Genomic DNA, 17,354 nt, shown 5'->3' on the forward strand with positions numbered 1-17,354 from the left:
TTCAAAAAACTAGCTGCCAAAAATGAGAGGGAAGCTGGTTGGTAAACCAACATTAATGGCATATTGTAACACAAATGGAATCATAAATTACCACTCATTATGATTGGGACCCCAACATCCACATTGTCTTCATCACAATGCAAAATTGACCTCAGAAGAAAGTGTGTATTCTTGGTGGTTCCACAAAACATTTGTACCAGCTGCGAAGGATAGCTGAAGAAGAAAAAGTTTCTGCTGAAAGCAATCCTTATAATTGACAGTGCTCCCAATGATCATTCTGATGTGATTCCAATGTCTGATGGTATACAAACACTCTTTCTTCCACCCTGTGTGCAGTCTTCATTCAGCCCCTGGACTTTTGGAATCAATGAAATTTCATAATCAACATGCATCTCTTGCAGAGTGTAAATAACTTTACCAAGGCTAGTCAAAGGTGAGGACAGCAGTCAGCTTACATAATGTTGTTTTACAAACATCAGAAACATGGGATAAAGTGGAGAACCCTACCATAATGAAACTGGAGAAAAGTGTAGCCACCCACAGATACAGAGCTGGGACCAGCATTGACTGACAGTGATGAGCCTTTTAATTTGGAACCATCAACTGCTGACACTTTGTACATTGACATGTTCTGCAAGTTTCTAGGAGGGGGAAGAAATGATGATGATGATGATGATGATGCCGTTAAGTGAATGAATGTGGAAAACTGTGTGAGAGACCAAACATTAACAGCTGAAGAAATAATAAAGAGCAAGCAGGGAATGTAATGATGAAAGTGATAGAAGAGGACATAGAGAGCATGAAGATTTCTCGCACTGCTGTTGCTGAAGCTGCAGACATTTTCCTGGAGACATTATGCAACAACCACATACATGAGGTATTGATGTAATGCTTTTAAAGCTACTGTGTTATAAAGCATACCAAAATCATGTATCATCATTGTGACAACTAAAAATTCTTGACTATTTCCCAGTGAATGATACTACTGTACACACACGCACTCAAGAACAAGGTATTCTAGGCAAATGAATGTAGCTTTGGATTTAATAATGCATGTGTTTAAACTAAATTTGAGACAGTCTCAATACTCCGGCACTTCCGCTAATCTGGCACTCATACATGCAAAGAACAGCAAGATTACCAAGAGTCTAGTGTAACTAAATAATGTTGAGCTCATATTTTACTGTTAGCCATAATGGGAAATTTTTGTGTATGCCCTCTAGTCTTGTACTATGTGGTATTTGGTAATTAACTTAACAATGTTTATTTCCTTATTTAACTGTTAACCATTTGAAGAAATCTTGTATCACTTATGTTGTTTTATCATGTGTATCCTTTTATTATGTTTACTTTAATTATGTGTGGTAATGTAGAGAGAGAGAGAGAGAGAGAGAGAGAGAGAGAGAGAGAGAGAGAGAGAGAGAGAATGAATGTGTGTGTGTTCCAAAATTTCATGAAACATTTTTGTCTGCTGCTTTGGATAGCTGATACCAATCTGCATTATGATAGGACATGAGTTATCAACACTTTTAAGGCTGGTTACTTCGAACTGTCACTTATAGTTGGAATCTGAATCAATATTTGTGTGTTTTCTCCTCTTCCTCTATCAGTATGAAAAATACTTGGGGGCAGTTTCTGTATTTGCTCTTCTCCAATTATAAATTTCCAAAGTTTCAGATAAAAATCATACCTCTAGTCATCATGGTTAACATCTAAGTATGGGGGTGAAGTTAAGGAAGAAAAAGAACACATATATATATTCACACTTTTATTTCCTCTCAGTTGCAGAAATATAACAGTAACTTTTGTATACAGTTATGCACCTCATTACAGCTTAACAGAACAATAATCATATTGATATATGTGAAATAACAGGAATAATGCAATATAGCTAAGAAAAAAAATCATAATTTTTTTCCTTGCTTACATTACTTTAACACTTGAATCACCTAAGGAGATGATGATCACATAAAATGATAAATCATTTAATATTAGTCACATTTCAACAATTAAAAAATCTTTACATGAAACAGCTTTATAGACGTTGGTCTGCAATGTAGGTTTGTTTTAACTATCACTCACTCAACATGGAGTCTTTGCATGAAATAGTTTTATAGACGTTGGTCTGAAATGTATGTTTGTTTTAATCTTTCACTCAGCACCGTGATTTTTTGCACTTTTAGAGGCCACTAAGGAGAAAAAATTACATACCAATTCATTACTTTATTTGTTATGGGAATTATCAAACAGTCATACCTCACTGTTCTATTAAATTAAGGAGGTTACCAAAGTAATGTACATAATTCTCACTAAAAACACCTGAGATCTGATCTATGCATTGTGAAAAAATCCAGTTTCTTAATATCACTGTTATATGTGGCACTGTTAGTCTGTCAAGTTTTAATAGTGCTGAAGTCATGTTTATGTTCTGCCTCATTTATACATCAATGCACTTAAGCTTTTCACATTTACATGCATTCATAGAACCAACAGCAGTTGGTTTTGATTGTAGATGTTCTTAAAATTGATGTCCTGTATAGAAGAAGCAGTCAAGCTGAACAATATGAAGTACATTTAAATTGATAATGACTCTAATGAATAATTGGTATTTGAAAATCATATTAGTGAATTCATATCAGTCCATGATCTAAATTGCAATCACACATGATATTTTGACACTGAAACAAGTGATGCTGCCTTGAAAAAGTGATGTAAAAGTTGAAGTACCAGAAAGCACAGGAAACTGTCCTGCCTATTTGCTTTATATTAAATTATTCTCAACAAATCTTCACATACTTATTAACACTTATTAGTAATCTTTTTCCAGTTTTCCTTACAATGGATTGGTGGTGTTATATAATGCTGGTTTTGTAATAAGTTAGAATATAAACACTCTTAAGATGGAGTTATGGATTTACTTTGCATTTTAACACATTATGAAATGTATTTTTAACTCGTTTACATAATTGGGAAACAATAAATTGCACTATCGGTACAATGTCATGATAGTGACCAGTATCATTTTGAATTCATGTAACTCTGAAAAGGTTCGTGCCGTAGCACTGTTAATCTCCGAGCTATTCTGTAATGCCATTTGTGTTAGTTTGCCATTTGATTCGACCCTATTAAGTCTGTGTTAGATTTATAGAGCACACAAACGTAGTTTTGACTGGTAGGACATTAATAATATTGAATAACTACACACAGTAACAGCAAAAGATAGAGAAAATGGTCTAATCTCCAATAGTGAGAGTGCTTTCCAGTCCATTAATCTTAATTTTAACATTTTTGTGATTACAGAATCTATACCTCGTAGTCACAGCATAAAAATTCTATCATAGAGTTACCTTAGAAATAGGTAATTACAACACCTACAATGAAAGTCACAGCATACACTGAAACTACACCTGGAGCTCATTTAGACAGCTCAGCAAATTTAATTAATTTCTCATAGCAACAGTTTATTTACATATTGTTATTCTTTGGTATATTTTTTTAAATATTCTGAACAAATAATGAAGTGTGTTGTATAGAGTCCTATATCACACCACACTTGTCAACCATTCAATATGTCATCCTCTAAACTACAATCACTTATTTACCAGAACTAGTCTGTTAAAATTCTCTAAAATGAAATTTCTTTTACTTAAAATTTGAGTAAAATAGCTTTAGCCGCAGGCTACATATAAAAAAAGTTACAGCATACATAAAAATAATGTAAACTTTGTTGTTCGTATTACTGTCCAGTCCAGCTCTTAATTTTCAGTCAAAAATTATAATTTATTATTAAAATTACAAATTTTGCAAATTTGAGATATTGTCATTTTACAAGTACAATAAAGTGTAATAAAAATTACAATAAAACTGCCAGAGTATTTCACAATGCAAATTATTTCAGCAAAAGTTCATTCTAAACATTTCCATTCCTATTTTTTAAAGCTGCTCTTTCAGTTTTTTATACTTCCAGTGATGTAAGCAAATCCTCAACAAAGGAACCAGTGCTATAAACTTCATTAAATAATTTTTTAAGATTCATTATTTTTCAAGGTGTAACAGAACTTAATTAACTTGGCAGGTCTCTCTCACATCACATTGTATTTGCAGTCACAAGTATCTAATTTTTGACCCAAGAGAGCTTTTACTTGACATTTCATATTCTTCTAAATGACAAGTAATGATATATTCTAAAGCACCATCACTGCTTTTACTGTGAAAGAGATTCCAGTCATTTCATGTAAGTTACAGGAGAGAAACAAAATAATGCTTCGCTAAATATTGTCAGAGGTCCATCCCACTGTGCAGGATCCAATGCAGTATTGTCACTTGTGGCATAAGCCAGGTTTGCTCAAAGCCATCCAAGCTTCACCTGAAACCATTGATAAAATATAATTAAAATATTTGTGCATTCAGTTGAAATTAAAATTTCTTTCAAATTAAGTATTGCTTTGATCAATGTCAAAAATAGTTTGCAACAGCCAGATAGCTACATATGTTCCCCCAAACACGTCTCCCATCTTGTCCAAACAGTGTACAATCTTTCGTCTGTGTGGGAGGAGGAGATAGATAGATAGATAGACAGATAGAGAGGAGAGAGAGAGAGAGAGAGAGAGAGAGAGAGAGAGAGAGAGAGAGAGAGAGAGAGAGAGAGAGAGAGAGAGCACCCTGAAGTTGTGGTCACGAAAGTAGACAGCTCTATGTTGCGACTTATGCCCCATTCCTGTCTGCCCCTGGTCTTGCAGTGTTGCTGTGTCAGTATTTGCTACTTCCATGTGACAAGTTTTTTTTTGTTCCATGACATTTAGAAAACAAACTAAATATGTAATGTCCTAAAATTTTTAACAGTTTTGCTCCTGACAATGCTGGATGGAACATTACTTTGCCCAAACATAAAAACGAATGGCAGACGGATCTGCATGGTGTAAGTGATATTGTATCTTCAGCAGAGGTTGTAGGTGTGATTACTGTCTTCCATTTGCCATGAAAGAGAGATGGAAACAGGAAAGTAGATTTACATAAATGGATGATTTGATAAAGAACTGGTCTGCAGGACTATTTTTATTAATATAATAGAAGGTAGTATCCTACATCCACTAAAGTCCATACAATACAAAATTGAGCATGAGGGTTCAGAAATGTTCTTTCTTCCTCTTCAGATTATATTGGTTTAAGACCAGAAAATGTGACAGTGAATGCAAATTTCTTATGGAATGAAGAAATATTGCCATCTAGAGCGCTAAATTTTTGCAGACTATGCATTTATTGCATATAGAGACCAATAGACCTGGATGTATTGGAACAAAACTTAGGTTTCACAAAATCATACAGGCAGTGCTTGAGAATTAATTTCAGACACTTCTTTTAATTATTTTTATTATTGTCATTTGTCTTTGTGCATAGTGCATGTATTTAATTTTATTGATAACAGACAGAAATATTTTACCATACTTATGGTAATAGCGTATTCACTATCAGGGTACTTAGCAAGATTGTTCTAATCCATGAGTTACTGTCACACTTAGTACTAGTTTCTGACTTTGTAGGTAAATGCAAGATTAACAATATATCTAGAGTTATATCATATCAAATATATTGTGTACTTCCACATTTACCTTACTAAGCCACTCAGACTTTTTCATCATGGCATCCCACTATTATTGGTCTGCATCACCCATCCACTGAAAGAGTGTTCACCATTGAATATTTCTATGTTCAACCCTTTGCTCATAAGCTTCATTCATCTATTAAAGACATTCACTGTTCTTGATTAATCTGCAATAACAGCTTATCTGACATCCATCTCTCACTTCAAATTCTGCCTCTCTTGAGATCAACATTTCCCATGTACACAATTTGTGTGCCACTCCACAATGCCCACGTGTTTCCTTCTTGCTTCTTACTTTAATACACTCCATACTTGCCAGTAGCTACTTCACAATTGAGAAGCAGACATACAAATAGATCAGTGGCAAGAAATATTGACATTTAGAGTGCTAGGTTTTTGCAGACTGTGCATTTATTGCATATAGAGGCCAATAGACCTGGATGTATTGGAACAAAACTTGGGTTTCACAAAATCATACAGGCAGCACTTGAGAAGTAATTTCAGTCACTTCTTTTAATTATTTAATAGTCATTTGTCTTTGTGCATAGTACATGTATTTAATTTTATTGATAACAGACAGGAATATTTTACAGTACTTATGGTAATAATGCTAGCAATCTTAAGTCTTTTAAGCTTCTGCCAATTTAGTACAAGGGGCCGGCCAAGTGTTCGAGAAAAAAATTATGCTCTACATCTAATTTTCTCTACACTTCCTTCCATTAGTTATGACCACTAATAGTTTGTGCTTTTGTATGGCTCTTTTCATTTATTCCACTTTCCTCTGCATCAAATTAGTTTTTTGCTTTACAAGACATTGTTTCTTCTTGAGATTTCTCCATTTCTGCCATTAGTGTGTAATGTGATATTCCAGTTTCAGTTCTTCTCTGTCCTATCATATCTCCCATGCCTCAGGATCCTTTGTGACCTTTCTACTGTGAACAATCTCATTTCCTAAATCACTGTTATCAATTATGCTAGATGAGAGAAACTCAACTTTGACTGTTAGTGTATGACTGCTTTTGTCAGGAGCTTGCCTGCTGCTTCCTGACTAGCTAAAGCTTTTTGTTATGTTTATTTCTTGTCGTTTAATTGCCAATACCTCTTTCCTCAGAGATACTTCACACATATTTTACCACATCTAAATTTATTTCCACTTGTCTTCATATCTTTGCTTTATAAAGAATTTGCATACACTGTTTCTGCCTAACTGCAGTTCAGTTTCTTGTCATTTAGTGATTATACAGAAATCAAGACATTTAATAGGACAAAAATGGGCACAATCTCTTGATTGCACAGTAGCTCAATAACTGCTTCTATTATTGTGTACAAATAAAATTTTCTTTGTTCTATAAGGCATACAGCATCATGAGAACAAACTTATTTGGAAGCTTGTTGGCCAGCCCTAATTCCACTAGAAATGCATTTTTCTAGGTTATCCTTGTCCTTCATGGATGTGCACTAATAACATAGTTTCTCATTTGCTGGTGCTATTAAATTTCCCCACACTGCATATGTCAGTAACAGATAATTGTCTAAGGAGCCCTGCACCAAACTTTCATATTGTGTCCGGAATCTGTTGCTGTGCAATTTCTAGTTGCTTATCTATCTATCTCACCCCCACTAGATGTTCTATATTTCCTCATATAGTGTTTCTCTCCTCTCAATAGAGTGTTCCTTTCCTTATCACTTTCATAAATTATGTAATGAAAGAATACCAACAATGTTACAAAAGGATAGATTGCTACTTATCACCATAAAGACGATATGTTGAACTGGAGACAGGCACAGCGAAAACACTGTTACACATAAGCTTCCAGCACAAACCTTCTTCAGAAAAGGAAACACACATGCACAACCACACAAGCAGGCACACCTCACACGCACTTAACCACTATCTCCAGCGGCTACAGCCAGGATGCAGCTAAACGTGTAATCTTTTCAGTGAGTAGCAATTAGTCCTTTTCATTTTATTGTTGATATTCCAATGTGGACTTTCCATTGTTTTAATGAAAGAAATAGTTCACATGGAAATCAAATCATGTTTTTCTTCTCTCTGTTGTATATGAACACTATTGTAGTAGCACAAAATACCTTTATAACTCAGGGTATATTAATATTCGATGCCTTAAGGAAGTGTGCTTGGCTCAATACTCTTCTTGATCTATATCAGCAATTTTCCTCAAAGTGTAAAACATGATGCAACATACTGTTTTCTGCCGGCAGTCACATTCTAATCGGCGATAAGTCACCAAGTGTACTAAACAAAAAAGCTAAAGAAGCACTCATGAAGGACAAAAGAAAGCAACAAATCAACAGAATTTCTGGGATGCATGGCAGCTCGCTGTGAGTATATTACTGCCCTTGGGAAGTGAATAGCTTCAGCTCGGTATGTACTAAAAATAATAAATTCAGTTGTAGCAGTTCGTGCAGTAGAGTAACTTATTTTGCATGTGATCATTCCATAATTAGTTGTGATGTAAACATCTGTGGAACAAATGAGCAGAATGTACAAACCATCTTTAAGCTGCAAATAAGGGCTGTACAAATTGTCACAAAAAGGAGCAAGAGAACTCACTACACCGAGTTGCTTAAATCGATGAGTTTCTTGACTGTTCCACGTGAATACATTTTGCAAATAGTGATCTACATAAAAAAAGACATTGGCCAGTACCAAATGAACAGGTATCCTGCTACTAGTGTAGGTTAGTGTGAGTGCACTGAGTGTAGCTTCGCCACACTAATGTACTTATATCAATTGCAAACTGTATCAGCAAGCAGGCACTAAAGGCCACCTATAGGAAGTGTGCACATGGCACAGTATTTGCCATGCCATCCACCTGTGACTTGCACCTATATATTCACACAGAACAGTAATGACTCACTCTCATTATGTTCTTTTAGTTACACTGCTTACATAAGTTGTTTTGTGTATTGCTTACATTGCACCTTCTGTATGATTCTTTTGTCTTGTTATGTGTGGAGCCATGAGAGGTTTCATTCTGTTATTGTTCAGAGTTTATGAATAAAGCCATATCTGTGTTACTTGACTCAGTTTCATATATTACTTGACTCAGTTTCATGTATTACTTGGTTACTATATGTGGAACCAGATCCAACCAGCAGTTACATCTCAGTAGGAAAGACAAAACAAAAAGCCAGAATAGTGAGCTGTATGGATTGGTAAAGTACTGGGTTCTGGACTTGTTGGGCCAATCAAGTGCTACTGACCACCGTGTCATCCTTCACCAATGGCATTATTAGGTGCAGTACTAGTCAAGTAGGGTAGTTGGCTTCACAAGGTCAAGTGCTCTCTTTACCAGTCCACCGGGGCAGTAGCAGGAATCGAACCTCGGTCTCCCACATGGCAGTCTGCTGTGCTGTTCACTCAACTATGGAGGTGGACAGTCTTCCATACAATGGAATTAAATTATACAAAAAACCTTCCACAAGTGATCAAAGCTGAAAGTGAAATAGATGCTTTCAGAAATAACAAAAAATTATCTGCTAGCAAAGTGTTTTTATAACGTCAAGGATCACCAGAAATGAGATGTAAGTAATGTTGAGAACTGTGCTAATTATTAGAGTCATTTTACAATACATCTAGCAGAATAATGAAATATGATGTAAAACATGTAATATAGTAAAGCAAATAATGTATTAATCTATTTATTACATATAGTTATATAATCTAATGTGTTAACAACATCCATAAAATTCACAATGTTCTAGGGATTGATAAACTAATAAATAAATAAATAAATTGATTGGTTTGACTGCTTCAGATTTTCATCATCCTAGTTTATTGATATTCCTCAAACTGATTCTAATTGGCAGACTTTATCATTACACTAAACTGAACGCATGTTGTGAGTAACATATTTGGAGGATGCAGCTCAAAAGTGGTGGCAAGTAATAAAATGTACACAACTAATCAAGATTTTTTTTAATGAAATGTAATAAACAGGTAAAGTTATTTCTGTGCCTTACACAAGACAGTCAGCTGGAAGTCCGCACTGCGAGCTGAGCTTTACGGCAGTTGCACAGCCATTTGATAATTCTCGCATTTCGTTCAACGATGGAAGGCTGCTCAGCCTGACGTGGTGTGTTTCCACTAGTGCTTCCACTTCCCCATGGACCCCATGCAACAGCAGAGTCTACAGAGCTGACACTTTCAAAGTAGACTGGTGATGACGAACCAGACATTGGTGTTGACATTGATCTGGTAACATGACAGAACAATACATGTAACATAATTTGTGTTTGCTTTACCTGTTAGACTTAAAGGAAACCTCAGATGGTGAAATCTGAAAAAAATGTGGTGGTGAAATGTGTCTTTATAAGCAATATCAGTAATATTCTTGATCAAAATTATACTAGTATTGTACATAATGCATTGAGTTTTCAGACATAAGTGTTTGTGGTAAAAATAAGTAATGTCGTCTAATTATGACACTCATAATACAAAGTCACATTTCACTGCAGTAGTTCTTTGCTGCCATATAACTCTTGATAGAAGTTTTCTTTTTCCTTCAGTTTGTCCTTCCTCCACCAAAAACTATAAGAAATTTATGCATAAAGATCAATTAGTTGGTCATCTCAATTTTATTACAAAGAAAGATAAAAAACTAATTTTCAGCATTATCTTTGTTTATAGTAGTGCAAATGCTTTTCAGAGTGAGACTTCAGAAAGTTTTTAATAATGTCTCTTTTTGGTTAATAGTAATTCTATCACTGTCATGAAGACTTGTTTGAAAACCAGTGTATCACTAGGCACTGGAAGTAGCATGCCTTGAGTTCAAATGATCTGTTGAATGTCATACTTCACCAGTAATAACTGCTGATGCTGACAGTATTTTACAGTGTTCAGGTTAGACAGCCCTAGCACATTTGGGCATGTAGTTGTGCTGTGAAGTGGGTGACATGTAAAAGCATAGAAAATGAGCTAAAATACTGTTGAATGTATAGTTTTCAAGGTTGCTGGGCTGATTGGTTATGGTGTTGGTGACATTTAATAGGAAGGGGTGGGCCAGTAATAAGGGGTGACATATAAACTATAACCAAAATGTAACCATAATTGCTTAGAGGTGACACATAAACTATCACCAAAGTGTAATCATAATTGCTTAGAGCAATATTGACCAAACTTGGTACAAGTGTGACTTATTACATACAAAAAGGAGAGCATTTATATGCATATAGATAATTTGGAGATAAGTAAGTATTCAGGTAAGACAGGGTAATCAATTAGTTCAAAATAAAACAGGCAGTAGTGCTGCAATTTTAGTTACAGCCCGCATACTTTGACTCTGCTGACTGTTAAAGTTGTAGACCAAATGTTGAACATTAGGTTTAATTGGATTATGATTTTTAATTGTCTTAATGTCACTACCTGCAAACACAGTGTGAAGTGTTTGCAGCTATTTACCTGTAATCTCTTGTGTCAAGTCCCAGTTGCTCAAAAAATTTCTCAAGCTGTTCAATGGTTTTTGGCTCAGGCCTTGGAACAAGTGGAGGTGGCCCACGGGAATATCGATGACTGATGTCAGACTTCGATCGGAGAATTGGCCTGTGATGACGTTCTGCTCGCCATTCATCATCATCAAACCTGAAATCAGTAATATGTTCATTAGCATGTTAATGATGACAGTTGATTACCATATTACAAACTCATTAGCTACTTCTCAGCAGGAGTATGGAACCTTTAATGTGTAATTCAAAACATGTGAAAGCTTTGGCAGAGTCAGTGTGGAAATTGAAATTTTTATTGAATGAAGTTTATTAATAAGTAAATATGTAAACAATTTATATGTATCATCCTGTTAAAAAATGAGGAAAAACCTCCTGCCAAATACTTCCCACTTCTCTCAAAGATGCGTTTTACTGCTCATACAACCCATCTTCAGCCCCTTGCTTCCTCCATGAACAGCCACCACCAAACCATGGAAAGGTGTGTAACACCATGTGGTTATTCAGTGGCTGCTTTGCAACTCTTACTGACTAAAGCCCCGCTCCCTCCAGCCTTTCGGAATTGGTTAGGTGGGAAATGTTCCTTCAGTCAGTTCTTCAGTTGCCCAGTCTTGGGTGAAATAGATGATTTTGATCCCATGAATAATTTTATGTCACACTTAATCTTCATAGGCTCACAATCTGACAGATAATATTTTGCTTTTGAATGTGTTAAAGGCTTCTCATATATCAGTCCTTTATGCATACCTAGACTTCATCCAGCTTTTATTTATTCAATAAGTTTGCAATTTTGTTTGAATGTGTGCTGAAGCTTTCTGTTTGCTTTTATACTAACTTTCTAGCATTGTTATTTGTTTATATCTTTTGTCATCATATGTTTATAGATTGTTGTTTGTCCCAGAGATTTTAAGTTGTTTTCCCCATGAGTGGCATGTCTGACTTATGGGAAAATCAAAATTACACATTTTCACTTGATTTGTCTCTTTCGATAAAAAGTAAAGGGGTGTTTAATGTGTGATTGCAACATACATACAGTATTTTTTTCTTTGTGTGTGTGTTATTTGGTGTAAGCTTTGAAGAGAGTCATTCATGAATAGAGTATCCAGGCATTAGACTGAAGAGTAACTCTATTTGGTCTTATTCTTGTGTACTGTTACATATCAAACAAGTAGAAATGCACAAGAAAAATTCATCTAGGAGCAAATTTGGCACAAGCACATAATTCAGAACATTGCAATAAACTTAACTGAACTTCAGTTGAGGCCACAACATAAACTGATAGATGAGTTACTCCGTGTATAAAACATTTTTTGAAAGTGTCCATAGGTATCATAGCTTCTATCAGAATTGAACTGGACAATCTGATGTGCAATAGAAAGTAGTACACACAAAGAGACTTTTAAGATAGAGTATAATAATGTACCTGTGATGACTTGTAGGAGAAAGTGGTTCCTCTGGACCACTATCACTCCAGCTACTAGCACTTGGAGGTCCCTCTACAGGTCTCCGTGTTGCTACTCTGTGATAAAAATGCAAGACAGAAAAATGAGAAAAGGCAACTTTTGTTTCAATGTCTAGTCTGAGCTCATAATACTACTGTTAGTTTAATTCTTATATTTAAAATCATGAAAACTACATGCGATACAGAGCTGCAACTTATCAAAGATCTTTGAAAAATACTGACTGACTGGTATCCAAATACTAGTCACCTACATTAGAATACAAATCTCTCAATCACAGCTGCAAACATACTTATGACTTGCTCATTTGTTTTAATAAATATAGCACTAACCTTATTAAAATGTTGTAAAACACCTTAAATGTAACTGCATAGTTTACATACAGTATATACATGAATTTGACATGAAACAGATGGAAATAAAACCCATGTTCATTTACCTATTTGTTGGGATACTTCATTTCAGATTATAAATTTAAGCATGCAGGATCATTAAAATAACAGTTACTTATTATAATTGAGAATACAGCCTATGTAAGCCGAAACAGAATATGGTATTTTTATGGTATATAGTGCATTGAGGCCCTTGCTTTTCACACTGTATATTATTGACTTGGCAGTATCAGTAGCAACCTCATATGTTTTTTGCAAATTATGCTGTTATCTACTCTAGAGTATATCTGAAAAAAAAGCTGCACAAATCTTCAGTCATATCTTGATGAGATTTCAAAGAAGACAAAGACTTTAAATGGCAAGGAGTGTAATCTTGTGCTCTTCTTAAAATGAAAAAAATTTAGTATTCTATGACTACAATCTCAGCGAATCACAATTAAAGTCAGAAAACTCATACAAATACCCAAATGTAGTTATTTGTGGGGATATAAAATGGAATGTCATTGGACTAAAAGAGGGTCCTCGTACATCACTTGTCATTCAACAACATCTTTACCTCTGTACTTCTGCCTCAACTGACATCTCTGCCCAACCTCTTTGTCTTTACATATGTCTGCCTGTGTCTGTATATGTGCGGATGATAGGTATATACGCGCGCGCACGTGCACACACACACACACACACACACACACACACACACACACACACACACACACACACACACACACACATCCAGATGGATGGATATGTGTGTGTGTGTGTGTGTGTGTGTGTGTGTGTGTGTGTGTGTGTGTGTGTGTGTGCCAACCCAAAGCTTGGTACAGATTTATTGATGACATTTTCATGATCTGGACTCACAGTGAAGAACAACTCCAGAATTTCCTCTCCAACCTCAACTCCTTTGGTTCCATCAGATTCATCTGGTCCTACTCCAAATCCCATGCCACTTTCCTTGACGTTGACCTCCATCTGTCCAATGGCCAGCTTTACACATCCGTCCACATCAAACCCACCAACAAGCAACAGTATCTCCATTATGACAGCTGCCACCCATTCCATATCAAACGGTCCCTTCCCTACAGCCTAGCCCTTCGTGGCAAACAAATCTGCTCCAGTCTTGAATCCCTGAACCATTACACCAACAACCTAAAAACAGCTTTCGCATCCCGCAACTACCCTCCCGACCTGGTACAGAAGCAAATAACCAGAGCCACTTCCTCATCCCCTCAAACCCAGAACCTCTCACAGAAGAACCCCAAAAGTGCCCCACTTGTGACAGGATACTTCCCGGGACTGGATCAGACTCTGAATGTGGCTCTCCAGCAGGGATACGACTTCCTAAAATCCTGCTCCGAAATGAGATCCATCCTTCATGAAATCCTCCCCACTCCACCAAGAGTGTCTTTCCGCCGTCCACCTAACCTTCGTAACCTATTGGATCATCCCTATGAAATCCCCAAACCACCTTCCCTACCTTCTAGCTCCTACCCTTGCAACCGCCCCGGTGTAAAACCTGTCCTATGCAACCTCCCACCACCACCTACTCCAGTCCTGTAACCCGGAAGGTGTACGTGATGAAAGGCAGAGCCACGTGTGAAAGCACCCACGTGATTTACCAACTGACCTGCATACACTGTGACGCTTTCTATGTGGGAATGACCAGCAACAAGCTGTCCATTCGCATGAATGGACACAGGCAGACAGTGTTTGTTGGTAATGAGGATCACCCTGTGGCTAAACATGCCTTGGTGCACGGCCAGCACATCTTGGCACAGTGTTACACCGTCTGGGTTATCTGGATACTTCCCACCAACACCAACCTATCCGAACTCCAGAGATGGGAACTTGCCCTTCAATATATCCTCTCTTCTCGTTATCCACCAGGCCTCAATCTCCGCTAATTTCAAGTTGCCGCCACTCATACCTCACCTGTCATTCAACATCATCTTTGTCTCTGCACTTCCACCTCGACTGACATCTCTGCCCAAACTCTTTGCCTTTAAATATGTCTGCTTGTGTCTGTATATGTACGGATGGATATGTGTGTGTGTGTGTGTGTGTGTGTGCGCGCGGATATATACCTATCCTTTTTTCCCCCTAAGGTAAGTCTTTCCGCTCCCGGGATTGGAATGACTCCTTACCCTCTCCCTTAAAACCCACATCCTTTCATCTTTCCTTTTCCTTCCCTCTTTCCTGATGAAGCAACTGCTGGTTGCGAAAGCTCATAATTTTGTGTGTGTGTTTGTGTGTTATTTTATTGTGCCTGTCTACCGGCGCTTTCCCGCTTGGTAAGTCTTGGAATCTTTGTTTTTAATATATTTTTCCCATGTGGAAGTTTCTTTCTATTTTATTTACATAATTAATTTGAACCCAACAATTATGTTTGTTATTGCCTCTGCTGCATTTTGAAATCTTTTGTATCATCTTACTTTCTCTTTTTGTTTGTACAAGTAGTTTCACTTTGTATTCATCTTCCCTTTTTCTGTAATCTACCATACATTTTATCCTGCCTAATTATACTCAATAATACGTACTTCCAAACCATAACCTAAAAACTTTTAATGCTTTCAACATTACTGCTGCTATAAAATCCACTGTTCCAAGTTTACAAACATTTTGTGTAAACTCGTGAATACTATTTCAAAGCTTCAGTTCCTTTCACCCATTAAACAACCATCTCAGCTATTTCCAACAACTTTCATTTTATTTCCATTTTTTCCCACATAACCGATGATTTTTTAGCAGCTTCCCACAGGTTTAAACATTATTATTTCTTCGTCAAACAATTGTTAGCCTCATTTTCATAATCTGCCAGTACATAGCCAGTCCTTTGAATACATTTACACACAGTTTTTTCGAAATTTTTCCTGAATTTCCCCAGCCTTTAACGTGTTTCGGAGACAACACAACTACCTAACCTTTGCACCCATTGTTGTTCACCAACCTAAGTTCAGCACAGGATCAACATAGCTCATCTCAAACCAACACTTTTTCGACTTTTTTCACACCTTTATCTCTCCCTATATATATATCTCTATTTATTTTCACTTTAACCTCATGTTACCCTTTCCACCTTCTAGTACCATGTCAACCTCACTACATCCCTACAACGACCCCATTAAATTTTATTTACATTCCCTCCGCAAACATGCCTTCACCCAAGCCAAATTACGCTCCCATATTTTATTTACTCAGGCTTGTCTGACATTTGGCATTACCCCCAAAGGCCTCACACTTAAAGTTCCCATCTCTGGCTGCAATCCTTCTTTCCATCAGTCCTTATACCAGTTCCAAACTGCACAATCCATAGCCCACACCCGCCTAATCCTTCACCTATACATCGACTCGGCCAATGAACACACCCGTCAACTCCTATCCCAAATCAAAGTCCTGAATCTTTCCTCTCCCACATCCACACTATCTGTTCATAGCATCCTCCTACAGGCCAACCGAAAATTAGAACAGCATGCCACCCCCCACCTCAAAAAACTATCCAATCTCCTGGTTTCCCACCTCCGGAAAGGCAACTCACTCACCCTCCACAACCTTTCCAACAAACCTCAACCTCCACTCATTGCACAGAGACCCAGTCTCTCCCATCTACTCAATCTCCCACTTCCAGCTCCACTCCCCCCCAACACCTCAAAATTCTAGTCAACACAATCTGGAACCACAACACCCCAATTCAGTAGTTAACCTTTCCTCCAAACCTCTCTCCCAATCCGAAACCTCTGGTACCTATCCAAAGGCCTCACCTTCAGCCCCACTCCCAGATTCAACCAAACTGCCCTTGTCAAAGATTTACTGTCCTACACTCATAGTCTCTGCTGGAAATATCACTTTGCCATGAAGAAAAATAATCCTGATCCCACTCCTAATGATCCAACTCCCCAAGACACTATCCAAATTGAACCCTGCCTGGAACAGTTCCGTCCTCCATCACAGCGGGACCCACCTCCTCTTCCTCAAAATCACCCTCTCCAAACCTTCCAGGAATTTCTCACTTCCAGCCTTGCCTCTCAATCTTTCTTGAAAAACCTTAATCCTACTCCCAACATCACCACAGCCGAAGCCCAGGCTATCCGTGATCTGAAAGCTGACCGATCCATCATCATTCTTCCGGCTGACAAGAGTTCCACAACCGTGGTACTTGATCGTCGGGAGTATGTGGCTGAGGGACTGCGTCAGCTTTCAGACAACTCTACATTCAAACTTTGCCAAGGTAATCCCGTTCCTGATGTCCAGTTGGAGCTTCAAGGAATCTTCAGAACCTTAGGCTCCCTAAAAAACCTTTCACCTGACTCCATCAAACTCCTGACCCCACCGACACTTGGCACTCCTACCTTCTACTTACTTCCTAAAATTCACAAACCCAAACATCCCGGCTGCCCCATTGTAGCTGGTTACCAAGCCCTCACAAAATGTATCTCTGCC

At 37.3% G+C, this 17,354-nt stretch overlaps 1 protein-coding gene across 5 annotated transcripts in view; it reads right to left on the reverse strand.

Annotated features, from left to right (window-relative positions):
• Positions 1-1,755: 1,755 nt before the first annotated feature.
• LOC126279011 (protein FAM110B) overlaps positions 1,756-17,354 on the reverse strand; it is a 1,155,794-nt gene continuing 1,140,195 nt past the window's right edge. For all 5 annotated transcript variants that reach the window (XM_049979391.1, XM_049979392.1, XM_049979394.1 and 2 more), the window contains 4 exons: positions 12,492-12,587; positions 11,028-11,207; positions 9,590-9,821; positions 1,756-4,366 (listed from right to left, as the gene is read on the reverse strand). In XM_049979391.1, coding sequence (XP_049835348.1) covers positions 9,599-9,821; positions 11,028-11,207; positions 12,492-12,587 — 499 coding nt within the window. In that variant the 3' untranslated portion in view covers positions 1,756-4,366; positions 9,590-9,598. The remainder of the gene's footprint in view (positions 4,367-9,589; positions 9,822-11,027; positions 11,208-12,491; positions 12,588-17,354) is intronic.

Source organism: Schistocerca gregaria, chromosome 6 (assembly GCF_023897955.1).
Source record: "Schistocerca gregaria isolate iqSchGreg1 chromosome 6, iqSchGreg1.2, whole genome shotgun sequence".
In the NCBI taxonomy this organism is placed as follows: domain Eukaryota; kingdom Metazoa; phylum Arthropoda; class Insecta; order Orthoptera; family Acrididae; genus Schistocerca; species Schistocerca gregaria.